At 42.8% G+C, this 22,627-nt stretch overlaps 1 protein-coding gene across 4 annotated transcripts in view; it reads left to right on the forward strand.

Annotated features, from left to right (window-relative positions):
* LOC126545062 (uncharacterized) overlaps positions 1 to 22,627 on the forward strand; it is a 69,554-nt gene that overhangs the window by 16,457 nt on the left and 30,470 nt on the right. For all 4 annotated transcript variants that reach the window (XM_055078194.2, XM_055078191.2, XM_055078193.2 and 1 more), the window contains 13 exons: positions 705 to 762; positions 1,842 to 1,915; positions 3,332 to 3,428; positions 7,923 to 8,017; positions 10,055 to 10,209; positions 11,701 to 11,747; positions 13,198 to 13,259; positions 13,709 to 13,872; positions 13,988 to 14,025; positions 19,505 to 19,641; positions 20,407 to 20,510; positions 21,070 to 21,184; positions 22,324 to 22,394. In XM_055078194.2, coding sequence (XP_054934169.1) covers positions 705 to 762; positions 1,842 to 1,915; positions 3,332 to 3,428; positions 7,923 to 8,017; positions 10,055 to 10,209; positions 11,701 to 11,747; positions 13,198 to 13,259; positions 13,709 to 13,872; positions 13,988 to 14,025; positions 19,505 to 19,641; positions 20,407 to 20,510; positions 21,070 to 21,184; positions 22,324 to 22,394 — 1,217 coding nt within the window. The remainder of the gene's footprint in view (positions 1 to 704; positions 763 to 1,841; positions 1,916 to 3,331; positions 3,429 to 7,922; positions 8,018 to 10,054; positions 10,210 to 11,700; positions 11,748 to 13,197; positions 13,260 to 13,708; positions 13,873 to 13,987; positions 14,026 to 19,504; positions 19,642 to 20,406; positions 20,511 to 21,069; positions 21,185 to 22,323; positions 22,395 to 22,627) is intronic.

The following is a 22,627-nucleotide window of genomic DNA, read 5'->3' on the forward strand; positions in this document are numbered from 1 at the left end:
CGTATACTAACTTTGCTCTTTAAATTGTGTACTGGCCGCAACAGTGTTGTAATATCCGGCTGATATATCTTTAGTGCATAAGTGGTGCTGTTCACAACCACATAAAGTGACAGACACTGAATCTAGGGAAAGCTTGGGGTAAAGTTAATTATGTTTAATTGAACTGTCGAAATAACTGGGTAAAGGTACCTGAAAATGGACGAGAAGATAACTTGCCCTAAGTGAGGACTGAAACCAGATTGCCCGTGCTATGCATGCGGAGATTTGCCAATTGAGCTACCGTAGCACCATCTCTCTGGCCCTTTTCTTCGGCATTTGTGTACGAGATTAGCCCTGGGAGTGTTAGACAGTGCTGCTCACAACCAAGGTGGACGTGGAACACCCTTTCAACCACAGGTGTCGCGTAGCATGTGATCACAGAACCATGCAACTGGTCAATGAATTCTTATGCTACCTTCTGGCAACAAGCCTGCCAAGTTCATGGGCCTTGCTATGCAATGGGTGAGAACAGGGAAAGCCAGGGAGCTCAATTTTTGTTTGTCAATAAAATGTTGAGTCAGGGTTAGGATAACTTTTACAAGTGTATTCTATGCTACCTTTCACCAAACTTTAAAGCAGAGGCGGTGTTCTTGTAGTGTGCACGCATTGGGAAGAACAGAGTATTGGTGAGTTGTTGTGGACATTTTTGTACTGCTTGATTGCAGAAGTTCCCAACTCTCCTGGCTGATGCTAAGAAGAAAACGAAGCAGGTGTTGTCTAAGAGTGAGTTACCATTCAGATAAACCTTTCTGTTGCTCATGAAACCTGAAGTAACAAACTGAGAAGTTGGGAGGCTGGCAAGAACGTGTGCTTCTTGTGTATTCTCAAATAGCAAGTGGGGTTTAATGGGTGTTTTCATACCACAGACATCTCTTATTCATCTTGCAGAGTCTATCCATTTGATCCATGTTGTAGTGTGAAATGGGACGAAGGACCAGACAAGGATAATGCGCACAAGTGTGGCTGCGATCTGAGACACATAGATACAGAAAGGGAATGGAATTCTGATGAATAAAGACCTTTATCTCTGAACAAAAGGCAAAAGAAGCAAAAGCCAACCAGAGCACACCTTATGTGATGAGCATTTTACACAATCTTTGCACCGTGTTGTCCTCATCTTGTGCTTTGTCCTCTTCCATGCGGGAAAAAAAGAAAAGAGAAAAGAAGGAAAGAAAGAAGGCAGTCCTTCTGCTTGTCAAGTCCACTGTAGCCTGTAACAGGTGTAACTTCTTTCTGTGAATTGGACATTGTCAGCTTGTCCTTGCAAATTTAAGAACTATTCTGAACGAATGTTTGCAGACATGTGCATACAGGACATGGCCTGGAGTTGTGTGTCATCAGGGTCGAAAAGATTATAGTGCGCGGGATCTGAGAAGAAGCTCGATTCCCACTGTGTGTCCATTCTGGATTACATATCGAAAGCCTGCGGTAGTATGTGTGACCAGCGCGCTGGTCTGCTCCTTGATGGCCAATGTGGCTGAACCGCATGAAAAAAACAGCCTTTCTTATATAATCTGCCTCTTGTACACGTCTGATGCTGAGAACACATTGCCACTTGAAGTTATGAAAAAAATCAGTTGGCTGAGTGCTCATTGCTTGCCTGCACGTTTTGGTGAAGGGACTACTCTTGGTTGTCTGATGGATTAAAAACCACTGCGGCATTTTCCGTGAGAGAATCTGGGTGCATTCTAGCGTGAAGTAATCACTGCTTCTGAAGTATTGATGTTTCTGTCCCTTTGATGGATCGTGTAGGTTTCGACAGTATAGTTTACTTGCGGTTTATTCCTTCCTTGTACTTTCAGACAAAATGTTCAAGAGGAAAGTGAATGACCTTGCCATGGAACTTGAAAGCTGCAGAAAGAAGTTGGATGCAAAGGTATTGTATAGTTAAGTCTTCTTTTTTCCAAACAAGATTTTTTCAATTCAGTGTGAAGACCTGGTCAAACAGTGATCATTTGCTTGAAACCTAGCTGGCATTGTTGATTTGAAACAGTTGACTGTTCTTGTAGTGGCACACTCTGAATTTATTTTCTTGATCAGGAATGATAAAGACATCTGGTAGTCTGATGCAACATACCACAGTAAATTTAAAACATGATACAGTCAAACCCAGTTATATCAAACTTGGGTAAACTGAATTATTCTTGACATCAAACAATTTTAGAACACTGCAGAGCTTAAGCGTCATGAAAATATATGTGTACAACAAACAAAAACAGCCACAACACGTGACAGAACGAACTTAGGGCAATATGAAACACCTCAAGAAGTTGGCTTTTCTGCACCAAGACTTTGGAAGTTGGTTTTCTTGAGTGCGCATTGGGAGAGCATCAGACGTTGATTAAATTGTTTGATGGTGTGTGGTGTCGCTGTACTGCTCTGCTATGCTTGTTCACTCCCTGCCTTTGTTCTAACACTGCTATGAAACAGCAGAAGCTGCCATTCTCTGTGAAGCTGGAGATATCATCAATTGAGACAAAGGCAGATAAAAGAAGTCCGATGTTGCCACAATATATAGCCTCCCAAGAAGCAGTGCAGAGTACGATACTGAGGAACAAGGCTGATCCTAGGGCTAAGGCATTAAACAGGCTTGCTGCACCTGGTGCTCGACGAGTATGCATGGTTGCGCATGAAGATTCTGAGGTAGAAATTTCAGGTGGTTCCTTGATGTTAGGGTAGGCTAGATGGGATGGTAGCAACTAATGTTGAGTCTGTTGACGATGATGTTGAGACCATTGCAGAGCTCGCCAATGAAGACATTGTTACCAATCTTGTTAGGGATCTTGCTGGCGACGGTAATTGTGAGGGCTCGACGTGTTTTGACCCGCCAACGTGTGCCATCACACTTCATGGCATGAGCATTGTTTGCTGCTTCTGCACGTCAATAGAAGGCTGCAGGCTGAGCTGTTCCGAAAGGAAAAAAAAAAGATTATATATGAGGTGTGTTGTATATGTTCTCAAATACGTAAAAAGTTGTATAGTATTAATTAATTCCCTTTTTTTTTCACAGCTCAACATATGTAGTGGGTTTGAACATGAGCACCTCTTAGGGCTAAAGATGCTAGGGCTTACCTGTTGGATGAAACTGACCATTACTTGTGGCAGTTTTTGTTTGAGTGATAAGATAGCAACACTACGATATGGTGAGCGAATTGATTAAATTGCTCAGTGACATAAAACATTAGCGAAACTTCAATGTTGATGCTTTGTGTATATTCACGTGTTTAGTACTTAATTAAAACAAATAAGATAGTTGGACTGTGTGCTAACTAAGGCATTCAAATTTCTGCAGTCGCAGCTGTATCAGGACACAGTGGGTGTCAAGATTGCCCTGGAAGAACAGCTTGGTGAACTGCAGAACCATGTTGAGGTTCTCAATGCCGACAACGGTGAGATTTCTTGCATTAAAAAAAAAAAAAGATGTCATATTATTTCAGAACCACAGGTTGCCCAGAAACACTGCTGGAACTGTTAGCTTGTGAAGGTATCAGCCATTTCAGTAGAAAGTACATATTGTACATTGTATTGGAGAAAGCACGGAAAAGCAACAACACCAAGGTAAAACACAGTCATGTGATTATGTAACATAATAGCTGGCAAAGTTCATCAAAATAATTATCTTTTAAGGTCAGGTGACTATGTAAGAGGAAGCCTTAATATTGGGCAGTTCTGACTTTCCTATTTAAATACATGGGAAATGCAGAAATTCTCTAAATATGCTGAACCGATTTGGATGAAATTAGTTGCATTTAAAAGGACCCTGAAACACATTTTGAACTAATCATAGTATGGCTTCACTATTAAAGGGCATTCTTTCACGAATCTCATGCTGCCAAAATATATTTTGAATCCTTCGAGTATAAGCAGAGTTATTGCACTGATGCATGGCTTTCTCTCTCTCTCTCCATCTCTGCTAGCGCGCTGGAAGCTATACATGGGGGATGGCAAGGGGGCGAAGCCCCGCCCTTAAGTTGAGTATCTTGGCGCCAAGTGGGTTCGTTAGGTATACAGTAGAATCTCGTCCATACGTTTTGGAAAAAATCTGCTAGAAAAAACATACTGACTGGGAAAACGTACAGTCCAAAGTAACTAAAAGAAATTGACAGACTCAACTATGGTTGACTTCTATGTAATGCAGAGCGTCATGCGGATCATTGCGGCATGAGACACCGACGCGCGTTGAGTTGGTTGTGCTCCGGCAGCTCAAGTTTTGTTGTTTTCCTATTGCAGGGTGTTTAAGAGGGTGACGAGAAACCGAAACAAAATCTAGCTGGTCGGCGACGCCCGATGCTGCCAAAGCGAAACATGATGCCTACATCACACCGCTTGCAGCAGGAAACGGTGGCGCATTTGGATTATCGCCTACTAAAAGCATGCAGTACGGTATCAATGGCACTATGCACCACGCGCTGTTAAACGGATAGGTGAAGATGCTTATCGCAGCAGGTTTGGCGGCGATAACTGTTAATGCGACGCATGAGAGCCCGGGTGGAGATTTGCTCTTACCGGAATAAGAAACTGTGCACGCCGTTATTTTTATGTGAAATGGGCGGCTATATACTGTTCTCAATCACGTGCGCCTCACGCCTTTTCTTGTCCACATGGGATTTAGCAGCCGGAAAACGTATAGTAGCATGATTGCAGTCTGCAATAGGGAGTGGCAGCACATTTCAATTAATGCCTATTAAAAGCTTGCGCTGCACTTTCTACGGCACCACGTGCTGTGAAATAGGTAGGTGAAGATGCTTATCACAGTAGGATTGCCGGTGATAGCTGTGAATGCTGCATGCGATGGCCCTGGAGAAGATTTGCTGGTAGCGAAATGAGAAACTGAGTGCGCGCCGCCGTTTTCACGTGAGACGGGCGGGCGAGTATTGCGCTGAAGCTCCCGCTTCGGGCAGCCATATACTGGTCTCGATTGCGTGCGCCTCGTGCATTGCCCTGTTTAGATTGGATCTAGTAGCTGGGAAACGTATCAAGCGATTTCAGTTTGGTGGTGTACTGAACATTGGTGCAGTTTCCGGGAATGTATTAACTGGTAAAAATTGAGCATAACTCTATTGGGCCATTTTTTGTGTTCTCGATTGCAAACACTAATGCGAGGAAAACATACATAATGGGAACATATCAACGAGGTACCAACTGTATGTGTGTTATTTATTTAACTCAAAATTAGCAATTGTGTTACTGAAGATGTCCCTGCGATCATGAAGTCAGCCAATAGCTGTTGGTGGGTCCAGATGCTTGTGCTGATGCTGCGTGACGACATTGCGTATGTGTGAGCAAGCAATTTAATGCTGCTTTTGACATGAGATGGTAAATACCCAGCTGCGTGCATTGCAGTAATATCTCGCTTGCATGTTCAGAGGAGCCTCTTCTACAGTTCGGCAACATTTTTTTACTATGTTCAAAATGTGTTTCAGAGTCCCTTTAAAAGGTGAGCTAAGTCTGCTGACTGTAGGGAGAGAAATCTTTATTTAAGGCCTCAAATTTTCTTTATTGTGGAAATATGCAGCATAAAAAAAACAGATGCACAGAGTTTACAAACCCACAAGTTAGGGCCTAAAATGAATATGACAGTCCTGTAAACTGCATCTGTTGTAGCATCTGGAGTGGGCAGAAGATATTACATGAGTTTATAGCTTACATGAAATCATTACAGTGTTTACGAGGGTTTTACAAAAGTCTTGCTCACGAGTGAGTGATATATTGTAGAGTGGTGTGTAATACGAGGGTTGTTCGCTAATGACTGACGTCCTTAAACCCTTGTTCTATATAATTAGTCATCAGCACTCTTATCCTCTTCTAGGTTGTGTACCATCGTTTCTATCAAATGTAACAAGCACGAGCGAAGTCATCATTTGGCACCTCCTTAAATATTGCTTCCAGCGCCTTAGCTTCGTTCTGCTCCTTGTCAATACAATGTCTCTTCAAGTCCTTTTTTTGCAACGGAGTAAAAGAATAAGTTGTAGAGTGCCAGGTCTGGATTGTATGGGGTGGACAAGGAGACCATAGCGGTACTTCGGCATTCAAGAAACTGGGTCACTGTGTTCACAATGTGAGCCCTTGTGTTGCCGTGATCCGGTTTCCAGTTCTGTTCTTGTGTCGTTTTCAGTGTCTCGCAAACTTTGGTGTGTGCTGAGCGACAGGAGCAGAAGACGAGTGGCTCAGCTGACACCAAAATTTGTGAGGTACTCCTTCCCATTGCTGAACAGTAGCTGTGTGATTTAGCCACATCAGATCTGTGGGAGAGCACCAGGGAGGCATGAGCACACTATGCTTTAGTAACAAATGCCCTGTTGAGATGCTTTGCAATAATCCTTGTATGACGAAGTGCCGTGGGCAGTTTGTATTTTTTTTTCTCTTTCTGTTTGAATGTATGTTTGTCTGCCATGTCTGCCGCAATTTCTTCCTTGCTGTCCTTGGTGGCATCTCTGACCAACACCATTCCTAACCTAAACATAACAATAAAAGCAATCTTTCTGCTTATACGGTAGACCCTTGTTAATGCGTTTTGATAAAAAACGCAATAAAAACATACTAACTGGGAAAACGTACAATTCAAATTAACTAAAAAATTTGACAGACTCCACTGTAGTTGCCATCTACGTAATGCGAAGCGTCGCACACATCGTTGTGGCACAAGTTGCCGATGCGCATCGACCTGCTGGAGCTCTGACAGCCTGAGACACATTTTGTTATTTCTTTATTGCATAGTGTTTTAAGACGGTGATGGGAAATTTAAACGAAACAATCTGCTGGGCGATGCCGGAGGCTGCTGAAGCGAAATGTGACACTCGCATCGCGCTGCCTGCAGCAGGAAACCGCAGCATGTTTGGGTTATTGCCTACTAAAAGCATGCAGTACGCTTTCATTGGATGCCCCATGCGCTGTGAAACAGATAAGTGAAGATGCTTACTGCAATAGGGTTGGCAGCGATAGCTGTGAATCCGGCATGCAATGAACAGGGAGGAGATTTTCTGGTACCAGAATAAGAAACTGAGTGCTTGCTGGCCATGGAGTTTCTTACAATGTGAAACTATATGGCTCCGGAATTTTCATATGAGACGGGCAGGTGACTATTGCAGGGAAGCTGATGTGGCAGGTGACTACTGTTCTTGATTGAGCGCACTTGCACCTTTTCTTGTTTACGTGGGACCTAGCGGCTGGAAAGCGTATCGTACGATTGTAGTCTGCAGAAGGGAACAGGGGTACGTTTGGGTTAACGCCGCTTAAAAGTGTGCAGTACGCTTCTACGGACACCAAGCACTGTGAAATAGGTTAGGATTGATGCCTATAACAATAGGGCTGGCGGCGATAGCTGTGAATGCGACTTGCAATGACTCAGGAGATTTGCTGGTATAAGAATAAGAAACTGAGTGCGTGCCGGTGTTTTTACGCGAGGTGGGCAGGCGAGTATTGCTGTGAAGCTGCCGCTGTGGGCGGATACTGTTCTTGGTCATGCGCACTTCGCACATTTATTTACATGGGATCTAGCAGCTGGAAAATGTATCATATGATCACAGTTCTATGAAGTATTGAGCATTGGTGCCAAAAGATTGTGTTTTCCAGAAACGTATGAACCAGTAAAAAATAAGCATAGCTCATTGGGTAATTTTTGTGTTCTTGATCGTGAACATTGATGCCAAGAAATCGTATGTTGCGGGATTGTATCAATGAGGTTCTACTGTACTTCAAAAAGACTAGAAGAGCTGGTTCAAGCATATTTAGTTGCTACTGTATTAACGCTTGCCTAACAGTTGGTGCACATTGTTGTTTCATAAAAGTGGTAGTTTAAGCACATATATGTGCTGTATTGTACTGACCTGTATTGTGAATCAGTAACGCAAGTTTGCACCCCTTGTGCATCTCTTGCAATGCAGCGAAGTGCCAGAGCAAGATGCAGTTTTTGGTACAAGAACACAGCAATGTCCTCTCACATCGAGAAAGCCTGGAGTGTCAGCTTAAGGAAGAGAAGGTTTGTATGTCACCTCAGCGTAAGCTGAAATAAACAAAGAAATAAGCTTGTAGCTATGTAGCTTCGTGCTACAGGCAGGTGCATGAAAGGAACAATTTTTCCCTTTCATGAATCTTCCTCCACTTTGCGAGCTTCCGCAGAACGGCTTTGCCATATTGAGTGTCCAATGGCTTCGAGTTGGTGATTAATTTGGCCTTGAACTGCTATGTGCTAGTAGAGTGACCACTTGAAAATGCTTTGTTCTTGGGTTTAATCTATGGAATGAATTAAGAAGTGTTTACCTGTTACAAGTTCATATATGCATACAGAGCCCACAAGATGCAACCACACAAATGTCGCACAGTCTACTGTGTGGTTGAGGAGAAAAGGAAAATTGAAGTGAAAAAGGCTCAGGCAGCACAATTCATGGTACACTTAATGATGCAGAATTCAATTTAAACAAAAACGGTTGCAGTTTCACCTGAAAGGTGAAGGGTTGATTGCAATGGCAAATTAGTAGATAGCTGTAGAAAGTAAGGATAGTAGTTTTATCAGCTGTATAAATGTGTAAACATTCACTTACCAACTAAAACAAGCCAACATGAACGCACCTCACTAGTAGTAGGACCCCACCCCACCCCCGGTGCCTTGCACATGTTGGAAGACAATGTGAAGACGGCAAGCTTCCTTCCTGCTTTCCTCCCTTGCATGTGCGAGATTGAGCCAGCATCGTTGGCTCACACTGACGTGTACAGCATATGGCACACGGTGACACTGTTATCGCACTTGGACTTCATGCCAAACATCACGGCAACAGCGGAAATGTGCCTAGAGTGTCCGTATGATTGCTATCGCAATAAAACAAGTTCTCCACACAGATTGTATTAAGTGCACACCAACACTACCTGTTATTAAGAATCATGGCCACTAGATGTACACATGAAGGCATTGCAGTAGGCAGCACTGACACTTCATTGTTTTTAATGTTTGATGTCTGTTTCATGTAGAGGCATTCGGAAGTATATTTGTTTTTTCTGTTATGTCAGCTCAGTTCTAGCAACTGCAGCGCCACCACAGTCCACCACATCTCGGCTGGCCACCATTGCCTCGGCGTGGAAGCTTTTGCTACAGATGCAGTTGACTTCTGTTAATTCGACTCCTGTTGATTCAATCCTGACCGAAGGCCTTGGCTGATGCCTACAAATTTCTATGGGACCAACCTTTCGTTATTGTGATCCAGAAATTAGCCTTTGCTGGATAATTTGAACTTGGCTGATCGTCACACACACACCTGACCCCTGTAGTGTTGACTTCAGTAGTGACAGCATCCGTCTCGGCAGTGCTTATGGTACAGAGAAGGCATTGAACGTGTGTCATCTCCGGTCAAAAACATTTATTTTTGGTTTAGAAGAACTTGTTGGGCGAGTTGGTGCATATTGGCAAACATATTTATAAATGCGCGAACAAACGACCATGTAGAGAGAGCACACAAGGACAGGGGCCTGTCCTTGTGTGCTCTCTCTATGTGGTCATTTGTTCGAGCATTTATAAAACTGTTTGCTTATTTTTGGCCCGCCTTGAAAAGATATTCAAGCAAAAATGGTAGCTCACAATGAATTGTTACAGTATGGGCCTAATTCTAACGTGTGTCTTTTTTTTTTCCTAAATATTTGTCCTAAAATTGCTTGGGTGGTGCTATCCGATACGAAAACAAAACACCTTTGCAGCTGTCATATGCTTTACCAGATAACACCAATGTATTGCGGTAAAGCGTACTTCAAAAATTGCGTTTTTTTTTCCTGCATTTTGTTTAATTTGAGCTGTCGGATAATTCGACCAATTTTGTTGGTCCTGTTGGGGTCGAATTAATAGAAGTCGACTGTAGTATGTTGTAGTAGATGACTAGAAAAATAGTGTATAAGCCTAGGTTACGCACATTTGCTCACATTTGTGGTGCCTGTGGTAATATGTAGTTGCTGCCTTGGAAGATTGTGTTCATTGTAATATTGGTTGGCATAGTTATTCCTCTGAGTGCTGTTCTGTCTCGCTCTTTTCCAGGAAGAAAAGGCACTGCTGGATGCGTGCCTGCGAAAGCTGGCAGAAAGCCTGTGTGCCCAGCTGGACTTGAACAACATGTCAACTCTGGCAGTCATCGAGGCCACAGGCAGTGCACTGCAGCAACTAATACATGAGTGCAGCTGCCTGCATGACAAGTAAGGACACTTCTCGTTTTCCTTAACAGCAGGATCTCATTTCCTGCACGGGTTCACTAACATAAATGTTTTGCTTACTTTGCCCTGACATTTTCTCATCTACAGTTGTTCATCATCTTGGTTTTGAGGTCGTGCTAGATAATCTTTCCAGCTTTTCACAGCACGGCTCGATTTTCTCTTGCCTTCAGCTCCTGTGTCCATTGCCTCCTTAGGTTCTTGTCACTTGTGAATTTTGTAACGAGACCATATGAGCTTTGCCTTTTGAATGTCGGCTGTAAGGCCAGCCATTTGGTGTCGGCAGTGCTCAAATTGCCCAACTTTATCAAACCTGATTCTAAGATTTTCGCTTGGGATACCCTATGTACTTGGGATAAACCTATGTGTACTTCGGATAACCCTATTTTACATTGAAATTCTGAATTTAGTATTCTTTTCTTGGCAAGTTGGCACCCTTTGTTCGTCTAACAACCTTGTAATCTACTGTGCCACATCATTGTCATGCATTGTGCTGGCCACTTCTGCATACAGTTGACTCCCATTAATTCCACCCTGACGGGACCAATGAAAGTGATCGAGTTATCCAGTGGGTTGAATTAATCAACATGCAGAAAAATATGACAAAATGCACTGCTGATTCATTTGGCAGTAGCCCAATTCTAACATACCCCAGAACCGAATGCATGCCCACTATATATGTGTTCAAAGGAGAGAATGTAGCAATTACATTAAAGCTCCAAAACATAACCGAACTCTAATGCACACACAATTTTTTAGCAAAAAATATAGTAGCACAATATTGGCTTGTTTCTTAAAATAAGCTTCACCACACTGTTATTAAAAGTTAGCTTTGCCGTGATACGGTTGTGTTATGTCGTAGGGCATACTAACATTCTAAAGGCAGTATTGGTTTCTTATTTGTTGCACTGTGCAGGCAATTCTCGGCCCAATTTTATTTATGAAAAAATGTACATGTTAGAATTGAGTAAATGCTGTAATCAGAAATTGTGAGCTACAGTTATTGCTTCAACAACTTCCCAGGGCGGACCGAGAATAGGCATTTCTGATGAGTGATTGTCTTCAGTGTGCTCACTGACCCCTAAGCTCTGCTGAGACAGATACTGCCTCTAAAGGAGCCGCTATCGGGGTTACCAATCAGGGTCAGGGGTCTGTGTGCTGACTGGTCAAGTTCGAATAATCCGGCAAAGGTTAATTTTAGAATCGAAGCAATCAAAGTTTGGGCTCGCAAACATGCATGGGCACCTACTGGGGCCTTCAGCCACGATTGAATTAACCGGAGTCAAATTAATGGAAGTGTACTTGTAAAAGTCTTGACACGCATATACTATGGTGCAACTGTTTGCAAAGGCAGTAAGCATTTGCCACGAGAAAGTGCAGCATGCTATAACCACAATTTGCAGCCACGTAAATGCTGACATGGCTGCAGATTCCTCATTTTAACAGAAACCTCATGGGCCATTTTCTCTCCTTCAGGGAAGTGCTCAATGACACCACTATGAGAATGCTGACTGCTGAGAAAGGTATTGTCCAAGTCTGTTCCTTTCTCCTTCCATTAAAGCTGTTGCATTTTCCATTCACCTTCCTAAATGGTGGCAAAAATGGATCTAAAACATTTACATTATGTTAATTTTCGTAAGAGCTTTATAGCTCAAGGTTTTTACTTTAACCTGTTCATCATCTACTCAAACCACTAGCACTGCAAATGGTCACGTCTGGGGAAGAGTTCTTCATTTTAATTTTTGCTAACTGTTTGCTGTGTGCAGGCTCATGTTTTGCCGCTGTCATGTAATTGACCTCCTTGGTCTGCTCACAATATTGAATGCTGCTTAGTTATTCCAAGTGTTTTGAAGTAGTTTTTTACTGTAACTGCTGTGCACATCAGTGGCCATTAGCAATTCTGTGGATATTAACTTTAAAGGCTTCAATGGTGACTGAAATTGCCTGTGTGTGGGGATGGTTTTTTTCTAGAAGCCAAGCGCAGCAAAATTTTGGACCACATAGAAACCTAGTTTCATATAGTGCAGACATAAAACAGCCTCTGTGAAAAATCTTACGTTTGACCTGCGAGTTGATGCGTCGCAAAAAGCTAGCAGAAATAAACATTTTTGATGCAGAAACTGAAAATAAAAATAATTATGCAGATTTGAAGAGAGAGATAGAGAAGTCATAAGAGAAAGGCAGGGAGGTTAACCAGCCTGTGCCCAGTAGGCTACCCATGCAGATTCAATCCATATATTGGAGTATATGATAAGCGAAGCTTTTGTGAAGTGTTTAAATAAATGCTGTACAACTACCGGCAACATGTACAAGCGTTTGTTTCCATCTTCTGCATTGTGTAGTCTCATGCAGTGGTTATGTTTATGCACTGCAAAGGTTACAGCTTCTATATTCCTTGTGTTACATTGGCGCATACCCATTCTTGAGGATTAGCCAAAAATGGGCATGTACTGAGTGGCATGTACATGATAGCTAAATTGTAGAAAATTAGTTAAATCAAACAAGCTCCTCTTCCACTGAGAAGTTGGTGTATTAGAGATGCCCATGAGCCTACATTATGTTGCCAGATTTTAAAAAAAAATTATGTAGTACAGGAGTCTGTTTACTTGCACCCACCTTGGTAGTAAACATACAGGCCTTGTATAGATTTCTTTGCTGGCGCTCGCATTTGGAGAACATATTGACGTGAGATAGGCTAGTGCCTGCAGCCGTCAGCCACTTGAATGAGAACGACGAAATGCGCAGTGGTATGCGCACTCTGAGTGTTAACCGTTATAAAGAACACCGTTTTGCCAAGGCCTCGCTTGTTAACTTTGCGACACTATAAACTTCGTGCTATTAGTATAAAAAAATGTCGGGCGAGAAAATGACGAATGCCAAATCGTAGGGAAGAGAGTGGAGTGTTCGTTGAACTGCCTATCTGGTAAGGTTTGTGAAGTAATGTGCTCCATTGACCAGTGTCCTTTCTTCCAGACACTCTGATGGCTGAGAAACAGGCCTTAGGAGAGAAGCTCAAGGACTTTAATGAACTCCAGGTGGGGACTGTGTTGCCTTAACGAGAACGCACACTTGCACTCTTTTTCATTAACCTTCTAAAGATAAGTATTGCTCAGCAGCTGTCATTAATTTACATGCATCAAGATAGAGAAGTCATGATGGATTTCTCATCCAGCTAATTTTCTGCTCACTGGGAGTGCGCAAACAGTTGTTGTTCTGAACACAAATATAGTGCTGGTAATGATTTTTAATTCAATAATGAATTCTCATCAAGTTCTTTCAATAGTTATCGCAAAATACCAGGGGCGTCTTGCGATCGCATAGCATTCTATAAATCTATCCATCAGTCGAGGGCTCATAACTGTTATTCGCAGTCATTGCATTCAAGAATTTAGATAGTCATTGGGGCCTAGCGATTTCCTTTCTTTTTTCTCTTTCCCAAATATATTCTTCAGTGCTTCAGTTTCATTCTTTGTCGGTTCTACAGGAAATGAAGCAGCATCTGGAGAACGAACTGAAGGTTCAGGCGGATGTCAAGAAAGAAATGATAAGAGATTTCCAAGAGAGCCAGCGCAAAACTTTGGACTACTTGGACCAACTGGAACATGAAAATGCAGCGACTTTGTCTTCTTTGAACAAACTTTCATTAGAGTGAGTTCTTGTTCCAGTGTTCTTCCCCTTGGCTCTTATTTACTGTGAATGGCTGATAGCTGTTGCCGCTTAGCTTGTTCATCTTGTTCACTTAGAAAATTGGCTTCTTTTCCAGTGCGGTGGCAGATGCACTTGAACATCGATCAGACATCTGTGAGTGCTACTTTTTCATTCCATGTCTTGCAAAAATATTTATGTGCACTGCTGTCAGACAGATGATGTTATGTTGTACCACTAACTTGTAAAAGCTGAAACCATTCACTAGAACAAAAGCTTTGTGTTTGAAGTATCTAGCACATGCTTGAAAATTTGGCATTGAACTTATGATTGCCTTACTGGAAAAATTAATTTGTTCATATTACTTTTGAGGCTGTCAGTTGTTGCAGAGAGTAGTGAAACACGCCTACACAAAGGAAATAGATACAGTTGCACTCCGTGAAAACAAAAACCAGAGACAACAAAATTCTCACCTTAACAAAATATTTTTGTACCCTGGTGAATGAATTTTGATAACAAAAACAGAAAAAGGCCAGAAGTGACTGCTGGTGGTGAAAAGACGTCATGGCCACCGTTTTGTTTGTCAATCGCCTGCTTGAAATGGTGCAGCAACGTCACTATCCAGCTCCGCTGACATGTGACAACGCTTCCTGCGTACTGTATGCTCTGTGGCTGCGTGCTTGCTGATTCGCAGTGAGTAAGGAAAACAAGGTGTGGCAAGAACAAAGAGACTCATTCATGGTGCTTTAGGTGGTGGCTGCAGCGGGGCATGTCACGTCTCTGGACGAATGAACAAACACAAGTGCTCACTTTCAGCTGATGGTTTATCAAAAAAGGCACACACAGTTAAACTTCAACACAGTGAAACCTAGTTACTACGAACACCACATTAACGCACTTTTCAGATTAACTAACTTATCAGAAATCCCCTGCTGGCTTCTTATACAGTAAAACCCCGTTAATTTGAATTTCACGGGACCGGAGAAAATGTCAGAATTAACCGAATGTCAAATTAATGAGGTTTCTACAATAACTCGAAAAATTCCTAAAACATCGACATACCTTTACTCCATGAAATAACTGGTTATTGTTGCTTGTTGCGCGTGAGAAATTTGCGCGGAAAGCACAATTTTTTGGAGGTCTTGTAGGTGGTGCAGGCTGTGCAGACTGTCGGGAGAAATGACACAGATGTTCTCGAAAACTTTAAGGCCACCATCGACCTCTTTAGCAGTGCGGCGCAGCACTTCACATGCATCCATGATGGGTGCATTTTCGCTATCAGTGTCGGGCTCTTCGTCGCCTAGTACATCCTGTATTTCATCGTCGTTGAGGCGACCGACAACAGCAACAGCACTATTGATGTGGATGTATTCGTCCAGCGGGACATTCAGATGTGCGGCAATGAAGTGACGGGTGCACGCACGATGTCAAGAAACAACAAAGTATAAATGGAAAAAAGAAAAGCGCAAACAAAATTTAACACACACACACACACAGACACAAGAAAAGTTCCGCCGTACTCGCACATGCACCTGACGCAAACCGATAAACACAATAAAAACGACAATGAAAAAAAACGGCACAGCTTTGCAACCACACAACTGCATAAGCAAAAGACAACGTCCGAAATGGCGGACAGGAATAAAAAGAAAAAAACATGTTCGTATGCATAGATTAGGGTTGCTAGCATAGACCGATAACTACCGTGCTAATAACCATAGTGATGCAGAGGTAGTGCCAAGCGCCAAAAGCGACTGCAAAGCCAGAAGTATGTCATTGCCGCCATGTTTTTTGAGATGTAGGTTTGTCTATTATAGCAATAAAATAAACATGGTGGCCTTGACGTATTTCCAGCCTTTTGGCCTTCCCAGCACATGCAAGTATGGCCTTTGAGATCGGTGCCCGCTAATCGGAGACGCCATTGCTTGTGGTGTGATTTGAACACCCCCTAGTGCCACCTGATCCTATATGCCTCACGTGCCTCTGAGCTCCACGAACTGTCTGAATTAAACGAAGTATGACCAAATATGTCCGAATTAACGGGAGTTTCGTGCCATAGGGTTATGTACATGTTTGACGGAACCAGGCGGCGCGTCCGAATTACTCTAATTTCTGAATTAACGGAGGCCAAATTAACGAGGTTTTACTGTAGTTTCAATGTAAAAACATTTCAGTACTATGTAACAATATTTCAGTACTGCGAACTTCAGCATACTGAACTTTTCAGAATAATGATCATTATTCAGTTACCCTGTGATGCTAATGCCTCAGTACTACAAACTAATATTCAGAAATCTGGGGAATTTTTAGACTTCCGTGTATCCTTCGGGGCAGTCAAAACAGTAGGCTGGCAGACGACAAGGTGCGGAGAGTGTAAAACACGGCGCGTGGGTTGGGAAAACCCGAGACGGTGCCTCCCCCCGATAAAAAAGGAAGACGGATGAGCGGAGGTGGCGACACATCAGGTTTTGCGAACGCATGCTCCACCCAGAAAAGTGTCGCCTAGCAATGGAGGCGCCTCTATTCCTTCTTTCACCCTTCTTTCAGTGCATGCCTCTTTCTTTTGCGCTCCTTTCTGCGGTCGTACCAGCTACATGCGCAGTGAAATGTAACCTCCGTACTCTCAGGGCTGCCACACGGTCGCACTTTGCACTTTCCAGATGCTGTCGTTTACACGCACTTGCACCTTGGCATAGTTCAGGGGTGGTACTCTGTAAGAGTCCCTCTAGTGGACATGTCCATTTCGTCTGCTGTTGAAGTTCTGATTGGCTGGGCTGGGCTGCACATGTGGCAGCGACATGCCACAGCCAATGAGCACTTCAGCAGCAGACGAAATAGACATGTCCACTTGGTGGACTCTTACAGAATACCTCCCCTGGTGTTCGCCTTGAGCGAGACAGTTGCGGTGTCCACAGCAAGAAATGTGAATAACAAACAAAAAGCAGGAAACACTGCCTTTTGGAAGTGACATAGAGCTACCTTTTTGTCGGTAGTTTTCTCGGCATCAGCGTCTGTTTTGCACACGTCGCTCTTATTGTTTAGTGCTTCGGTGGTGCGTGGTGGCCGAATCTATGAAGAATAGCAACAGCACGTGCCGAGAGCCAACATTGATGTTTTTGTGGATAGCTCATATGGTGACAACTTATGAACTGATAGGTTGATGGGCTTTCACTATAACAATATTTCAGAATAACGAACAATTTACCGCGGTCCCCTGCAGTTTGTTATATCGAGATTTCACTGTGTAATGAAGTCGGTAAAATTGGTAATATTGAAATTTTGCTATATTGAAATTTGACCTTTTATGCAAATAAGTACAGTTGCTGATGAATTTTTCTCCGCGAAGGCGGCTGTGAATTCTGAATTATTGGGCGATTGGAAAAAGCAAATTTTAATGAGAAAGAAATATTCATTTTGCTGAACTTGAGAGTTGGCAACAAATGATATGGCTTCATGCCGTTTAGATGATATCTTGACATCGGCGGTGCAAAGTGAAGCCAGCCACGACGTCAGCCACACTATCAGCCAATGTCGCCTCTGCGGCTGATAGTGTCGCCTACAGTGGTGTGACGCTATTGTGAAAAGCACGGGCAGCGGGTAGCGAATGCTTTGTCTTCCTCTCGCTTTGACATCTTTCTGAAACTTGAGATTAGGCAACCTCCATTACGAAATGCGCAGGAAGACAGCGTACATAGATGCCGTGTCATCTCGACGTGCCCAGTCTGCACACGTGGCAGATTACCTTTAAAACGGAGTGCGCAGGCTGCGTATGTGCCCAGCCATGTTGACAGCCATGGCCACACTAGAAAAGGAGACACATGCCAGCCTGCTCCCCCACCTCCCTTGTGCGTGCTTGATCACATTACCATGGCCTCACTTCCCTCCCCCCTCTTCCCTTGCTCGCACGGGAAGACAGCACTTATCAAGCTGCAGGCCTTCTCTGCTCACCCTTGCATGCTTTCACTCTCACCCAAACCATACAGTGTGCACATGGGGTGCAATAGGATCTTATCACTCTCGGACTTTAAAGGGAACACGACGCTGCTCCACTTCAGCAGTCACTCTTGGTCACATGGCGTACAATTTGAGAGGTGTGTTCGCAAGCAGCCACTTGTAATTCAACCATTCGACCATCTACGTCTGCAGAAGTTTTGATTTAGATTTATTGTATTGGTATTCCTTCGGCATGGTAGTGAAATTTTTTACATCGAAGTCATGTATAAACACACTTTTTTGTATTGGGGTTCAAAATACATGGTGTTCTATCGACAAAAAGCTTTCATTAAATACTTTGTTCTGTTTAAGTTCCTTATGTTAAGATTTAACTGGATATATCTAGGCATGAACTTGAACACGTGATTGAGTATGCCTGGCTTTCTATTGTTGTCTATGGACCATTACATGCAGTTTACATTGAAATACATTACATTTGATATTCTGCATTTGTTGAACCTTTTGGATGGCTGCTCATGCCTAGACTAAACACTTTGCCAGTTCTCCCTACAACACGTGCAGGTGTCATGAGTGCTGGAAACATGCAACAAGACTCTGTTGCCATTAGTTCGGCATGTAAAATAACTTAATGTCTGAGTGAATTTTTATAATTAAAGCCTCAAAGTGGCGCATTTTCACTGTCAAAAACTTGTTCTGTTGCCATGTTGTGTGGCAATGGCAGTGACAATAGTTCTGGTGGTAGGCTGTTAACGCTGTGAATGCGGTTTCAGTTTCGTATGTGATAGTTATCTGCAATCAGTTTTGGACCCGTTATTTAGCAAGATGGCGGGCATTAATATCTGGTAAATGAGATAATCATTCATTATGGAGCTGCTGAAGGCATTTTCACTGGGAGATCATGCATATTCAACAAGCTTACTGTCCCCTGGCACAATCAAGACACAAGCTGCAGCCATTGGGCTTTTGATTAGGGTTAGCATTGGGGCCAGGTGTATGCATGCTGACCAGTCAGGTTTGTATAGCTGGTGAGGAATAATTTCAGGATCAAATTAATTTTTGTCTGACAGAAATGTATAGGTGCTGGCTAAGACCCTTCAGTTGGGATAGAAAAAAATTCATAATCAAAATAACTGGAGCCGATATAATGGGAGTCTACCGGAAAAAAAAGCAGGTCTATTGCATTACATCTTCAACTGCAGCCTTCAATGATTCAGGATTTGAGATGAAGATGACCAAGATAGGCAGGTGATTGCACTCCATCCTGTTCTTTGGAATGAAGGACCGACAGTGCGCTGTGGTGGTTCAGTGCGAAGGCTTCAAGTTTAAAGTGGTGGTCTACAAGTGATGATGCAAAGTGAGGCATTGAAAATACATACTGCTTTAAGCTTTCATTAAAGTAATAAATTTGACTAAAAATGCATTGGCAGCTACACTATGTAGAATGAATGAGGTTTTTGTGGTATTTTACAGAACACTATCTTGCACCTAATAATTAAAATGTAGCATGCCTCTAAATATATACACAATCAGGTGGGACAACTGAATACTACAAAGGTTATTGGGCATATGGGCTTGTTTAACAAGATATAACATTGACATTTGCAATATTTTAAGCACATAAAAACAAGAGCAGTTTGAAGTGCTTTTACATGCTTCTTTGGTGTTCACCCACTCTGAACAGCTGATGCAATGTTCCGCTGGAGGCACATAAGCAACAGGGTGTCTGAGCTCGACGACGAATGTGTTCAGAAGGAGATGGAGCTGCAGCGACTGAATGGAGTGTGTTCAAACAATGCCTTGACCATTGAGGCCCTGAAGGTACGCTTACTTTGTAGGCTGAGTTACCACTCGTGAGGCCTGAGGCCACTCATATTCTTGTAGGTCTCTTTGACATGTCTCTTTAACATTGTCCTATGAAGTGCACTTCGTATAAGGTGAAGTACCAGGAGAGTCATCTACTAGAATACGTCGCAGGATGCTGTGCACTGACGGTTATAAGCATGCACTTCTTCAGAGCTGTTGTATGTGGGGCCACCAGCAGTGTTGGGATACTTTCTAGGCTAAGCCGAATAAGAGACTCTGTACCCACAAGATGGGTAGATGAAAGAGTTGTAGCAGTTAAAATGAAAAAAACAAAAATAGTAATAAAGCAGCACAATACCAAAAAGCATAACCTAGCTTCCTCAATGTAAAAAGCTACGGCATGGCCTGCAGGAAGCTGTCTGTTATGTTTGCAGCCTAGTGATAAGTGAAGTTTAGGACATTTGTAGGGCACACTTATTAAAATGTAAGCAGTGACAATGAAAGAAGTTATGAGGAGTATTTCCACAGAAGCAAGAGTGGTGCAAGTACATTGTCTGGCATTAAGGTATTGCAAGAGACACGAAATGAAGGCATTTTATGTATTCATGGTTTCATTGCAAAGTGTAAAGCCATATGTTGTGGGCATAAACCTCCTGCTGATTTACAGTTGAAACTGATGCTTCAGTGCTGGCAGAGCTTGTTTGTTGTGTTTGTAATGCTGCTGCTCTCTTGGGATGTCAATTTTCTTCTGGCGTAAAAATTTTGTTCAATTGTCTACAGGCCGAGAATGAACGTCTCTATGAGGGCGTGACCAACTTTGAACAGCTTGCATTGGCAAATGCTGATGATCTAGCAGAAGCACAAAGTGAAATTGCATCACTCAAGTAAGTCTCAATGGTGACTGTGTCATGCCATTAACTGTCTTGTCACTTTTGGTAATGTCCTTATGTGACTTGTAATTATTCATACCTAGCTTATCATTAGTGTCATCACCACTAGCTCTAGTGTCTCGTGTGACCTGCCAAAGTGCTGTAGGTTTAGCAGGTACAAATTCGAGTAATGCGAACATGCATGATACGCGGGCATTAAGATGCTTTTCACTGTAGTCTGTTTGCATGTTTGGCAGTTGTCGTGATTCTTGTGCGCCAGAGAAGAAATACAAACAAAACTTTTATCTTTGTTCTATGTAGCTTGCTAAGGCCAGACATAGTCTCACTGCTTGTTGCTTAAATTTGATCTGGGACAACCGCTACTACCTGCAGCTATGCTGAGGCTTGTCAAAATAATCTGCTCACATGCTCAGCTCTTGGCATGGCAGAAGGTATGACTGCGCCAACGGCATGCTTAAGCACAAGAGTGCGCTCAAACTTTAACCCTGCCAAGCTCGCACGCAAGCTTCTGCTAATGGCACTGCTGCATGCTCGGCTGTGCGCGTGCCACCAGGGAGGCCCTAGCCGCAGCCAAGATGGAGGCTGTTCCAGTGGAAGAGCGTGAAAAGGCTGTCCTACTGCTTCTCGAGAAGGAGACACAGGTTTCCCAGTTGGAAGAGAAGCTGAAGGTAGACTTACTTTTGACTTCACTTGCTTGCAGAAAGTGTGATTGCATGGTGGCAAGGTGATGGCGTGACAAGATTTGAGATAGGAGACTGAAGCCCATTGTCCTGTTTTTCGGGCTTTGAATTTCTTACTCGCTTTGCGACCATAGTTCGGAAGGGAAAGGTTATCTTGTAACTGCAGCATCTGCATTTTTGAAGCTGCCGTGGTTGCTTCAGACAATTTCTGAAGGTAAAGTAGTTGTACTATGTTGCCCGTACATCTGTCAAAAGAAACACCGCCACTGCATGCATCACCCCAGCTGACTCCAGAGTGTCTAGTCAACCTCCTGTTGGCATCTGCATTGCTCATAAGTTCTGGTAGATCAGACAAATTTTTGTTCTCAACGTCCAAATCCACGCATATTATTGGCATAGCCAGGATAAGTCATTTGTGCATCTTAGTCTGTGGTTTTGTTTCTTTTGAAGACTGGTGTATGCAGACAGCAGTTGTTTCTAAACAGCCAAATAAAACAAGATAATTGTGTGCATTTCAGCTTGTGCTATCCTTGATCGAGTTTAAAAGTTAGCTGTCGTATAGTTGCTGTTACAGTAGCTGAGCAACACAACCAATGTCAAAGAAGTGTTAGTGTTATTGGCTGGTGCTAAGCTTATATCACATGTGCACGTTCGCAAACAGCAGGGTAGTCCTTTGTGATGGACTAATGTATGCCCAGGCACGAAATGTGAAAGTTGATATGTATTTCACTGTTTATGCTGCTTTAATGAAACCTCTAGGAGGTGAGCTTGGCAGTATGCAGAATTTTGTATTGACATGCATTGACTGATTATTTCCATGCTTTGGCTGAAGGCTTGCATGTTAGCACATTTGTGACTGTTGCTTCTGCAGCACTTTGCTTATGATAAGTACCATCAGTGAACTGTCTGTGTCAAGTCCTGCATGCCACCACAGATGTTTATGTGTGCTACTGCATGCTTTGGTATTGAACAACTTGAAATTGTGTAGACACATGCTACCTTACTTTCTGAAAGCAGTCATTTTATTTTTTAAAATATTTTTGTATCGTACCTGGATTCATTATCATCTGTGATAATATACTCATTTTAGAGGCTAAGATATGTTAATTTCTGTGGGAAACCACTAGGAGATGGAAGGCGCACTGTCCAACCTCAAGCAGGAAAAGGAGGCAGCATGCGAGACTGCACAGTTTATCAGGTCTGTCATGTATCATTTTCTCTTCACTGTATTGATTTATTGCATTGTTTGTTTCTTGATTTGTTTGTTTGTTTGTTCATTCATTTCCTGAGATCAAAGTCAGCACATAAAACAAGATTAGGAAACACAGAGAAGTACTTGTCGTTCTTTCAACATTCCGTCTCACGTGCTGAATTCTGCCTCGCATGCTATGATATTCAAAACCTTAGTATTATGTCCTTTTAGAAGTCATT

The sequence above is a fragment of the Dermacentor andersoni genome, chromosome 10 (genome assembly GCF_023375885.2).
Source record: "Dermacentor andersoni chromosome 10, qqDerAnde1_hic_scaffold, whole genome shotgun sequence".
In the NCBI taxonomy this organism is placed as follows: domain Eukaryota; kingdom Metazoa; phylum Arthropoda; class Arachnida; order Ixodida; family Ixodidae; genus Dermacentor; species Dermacentor andersoni.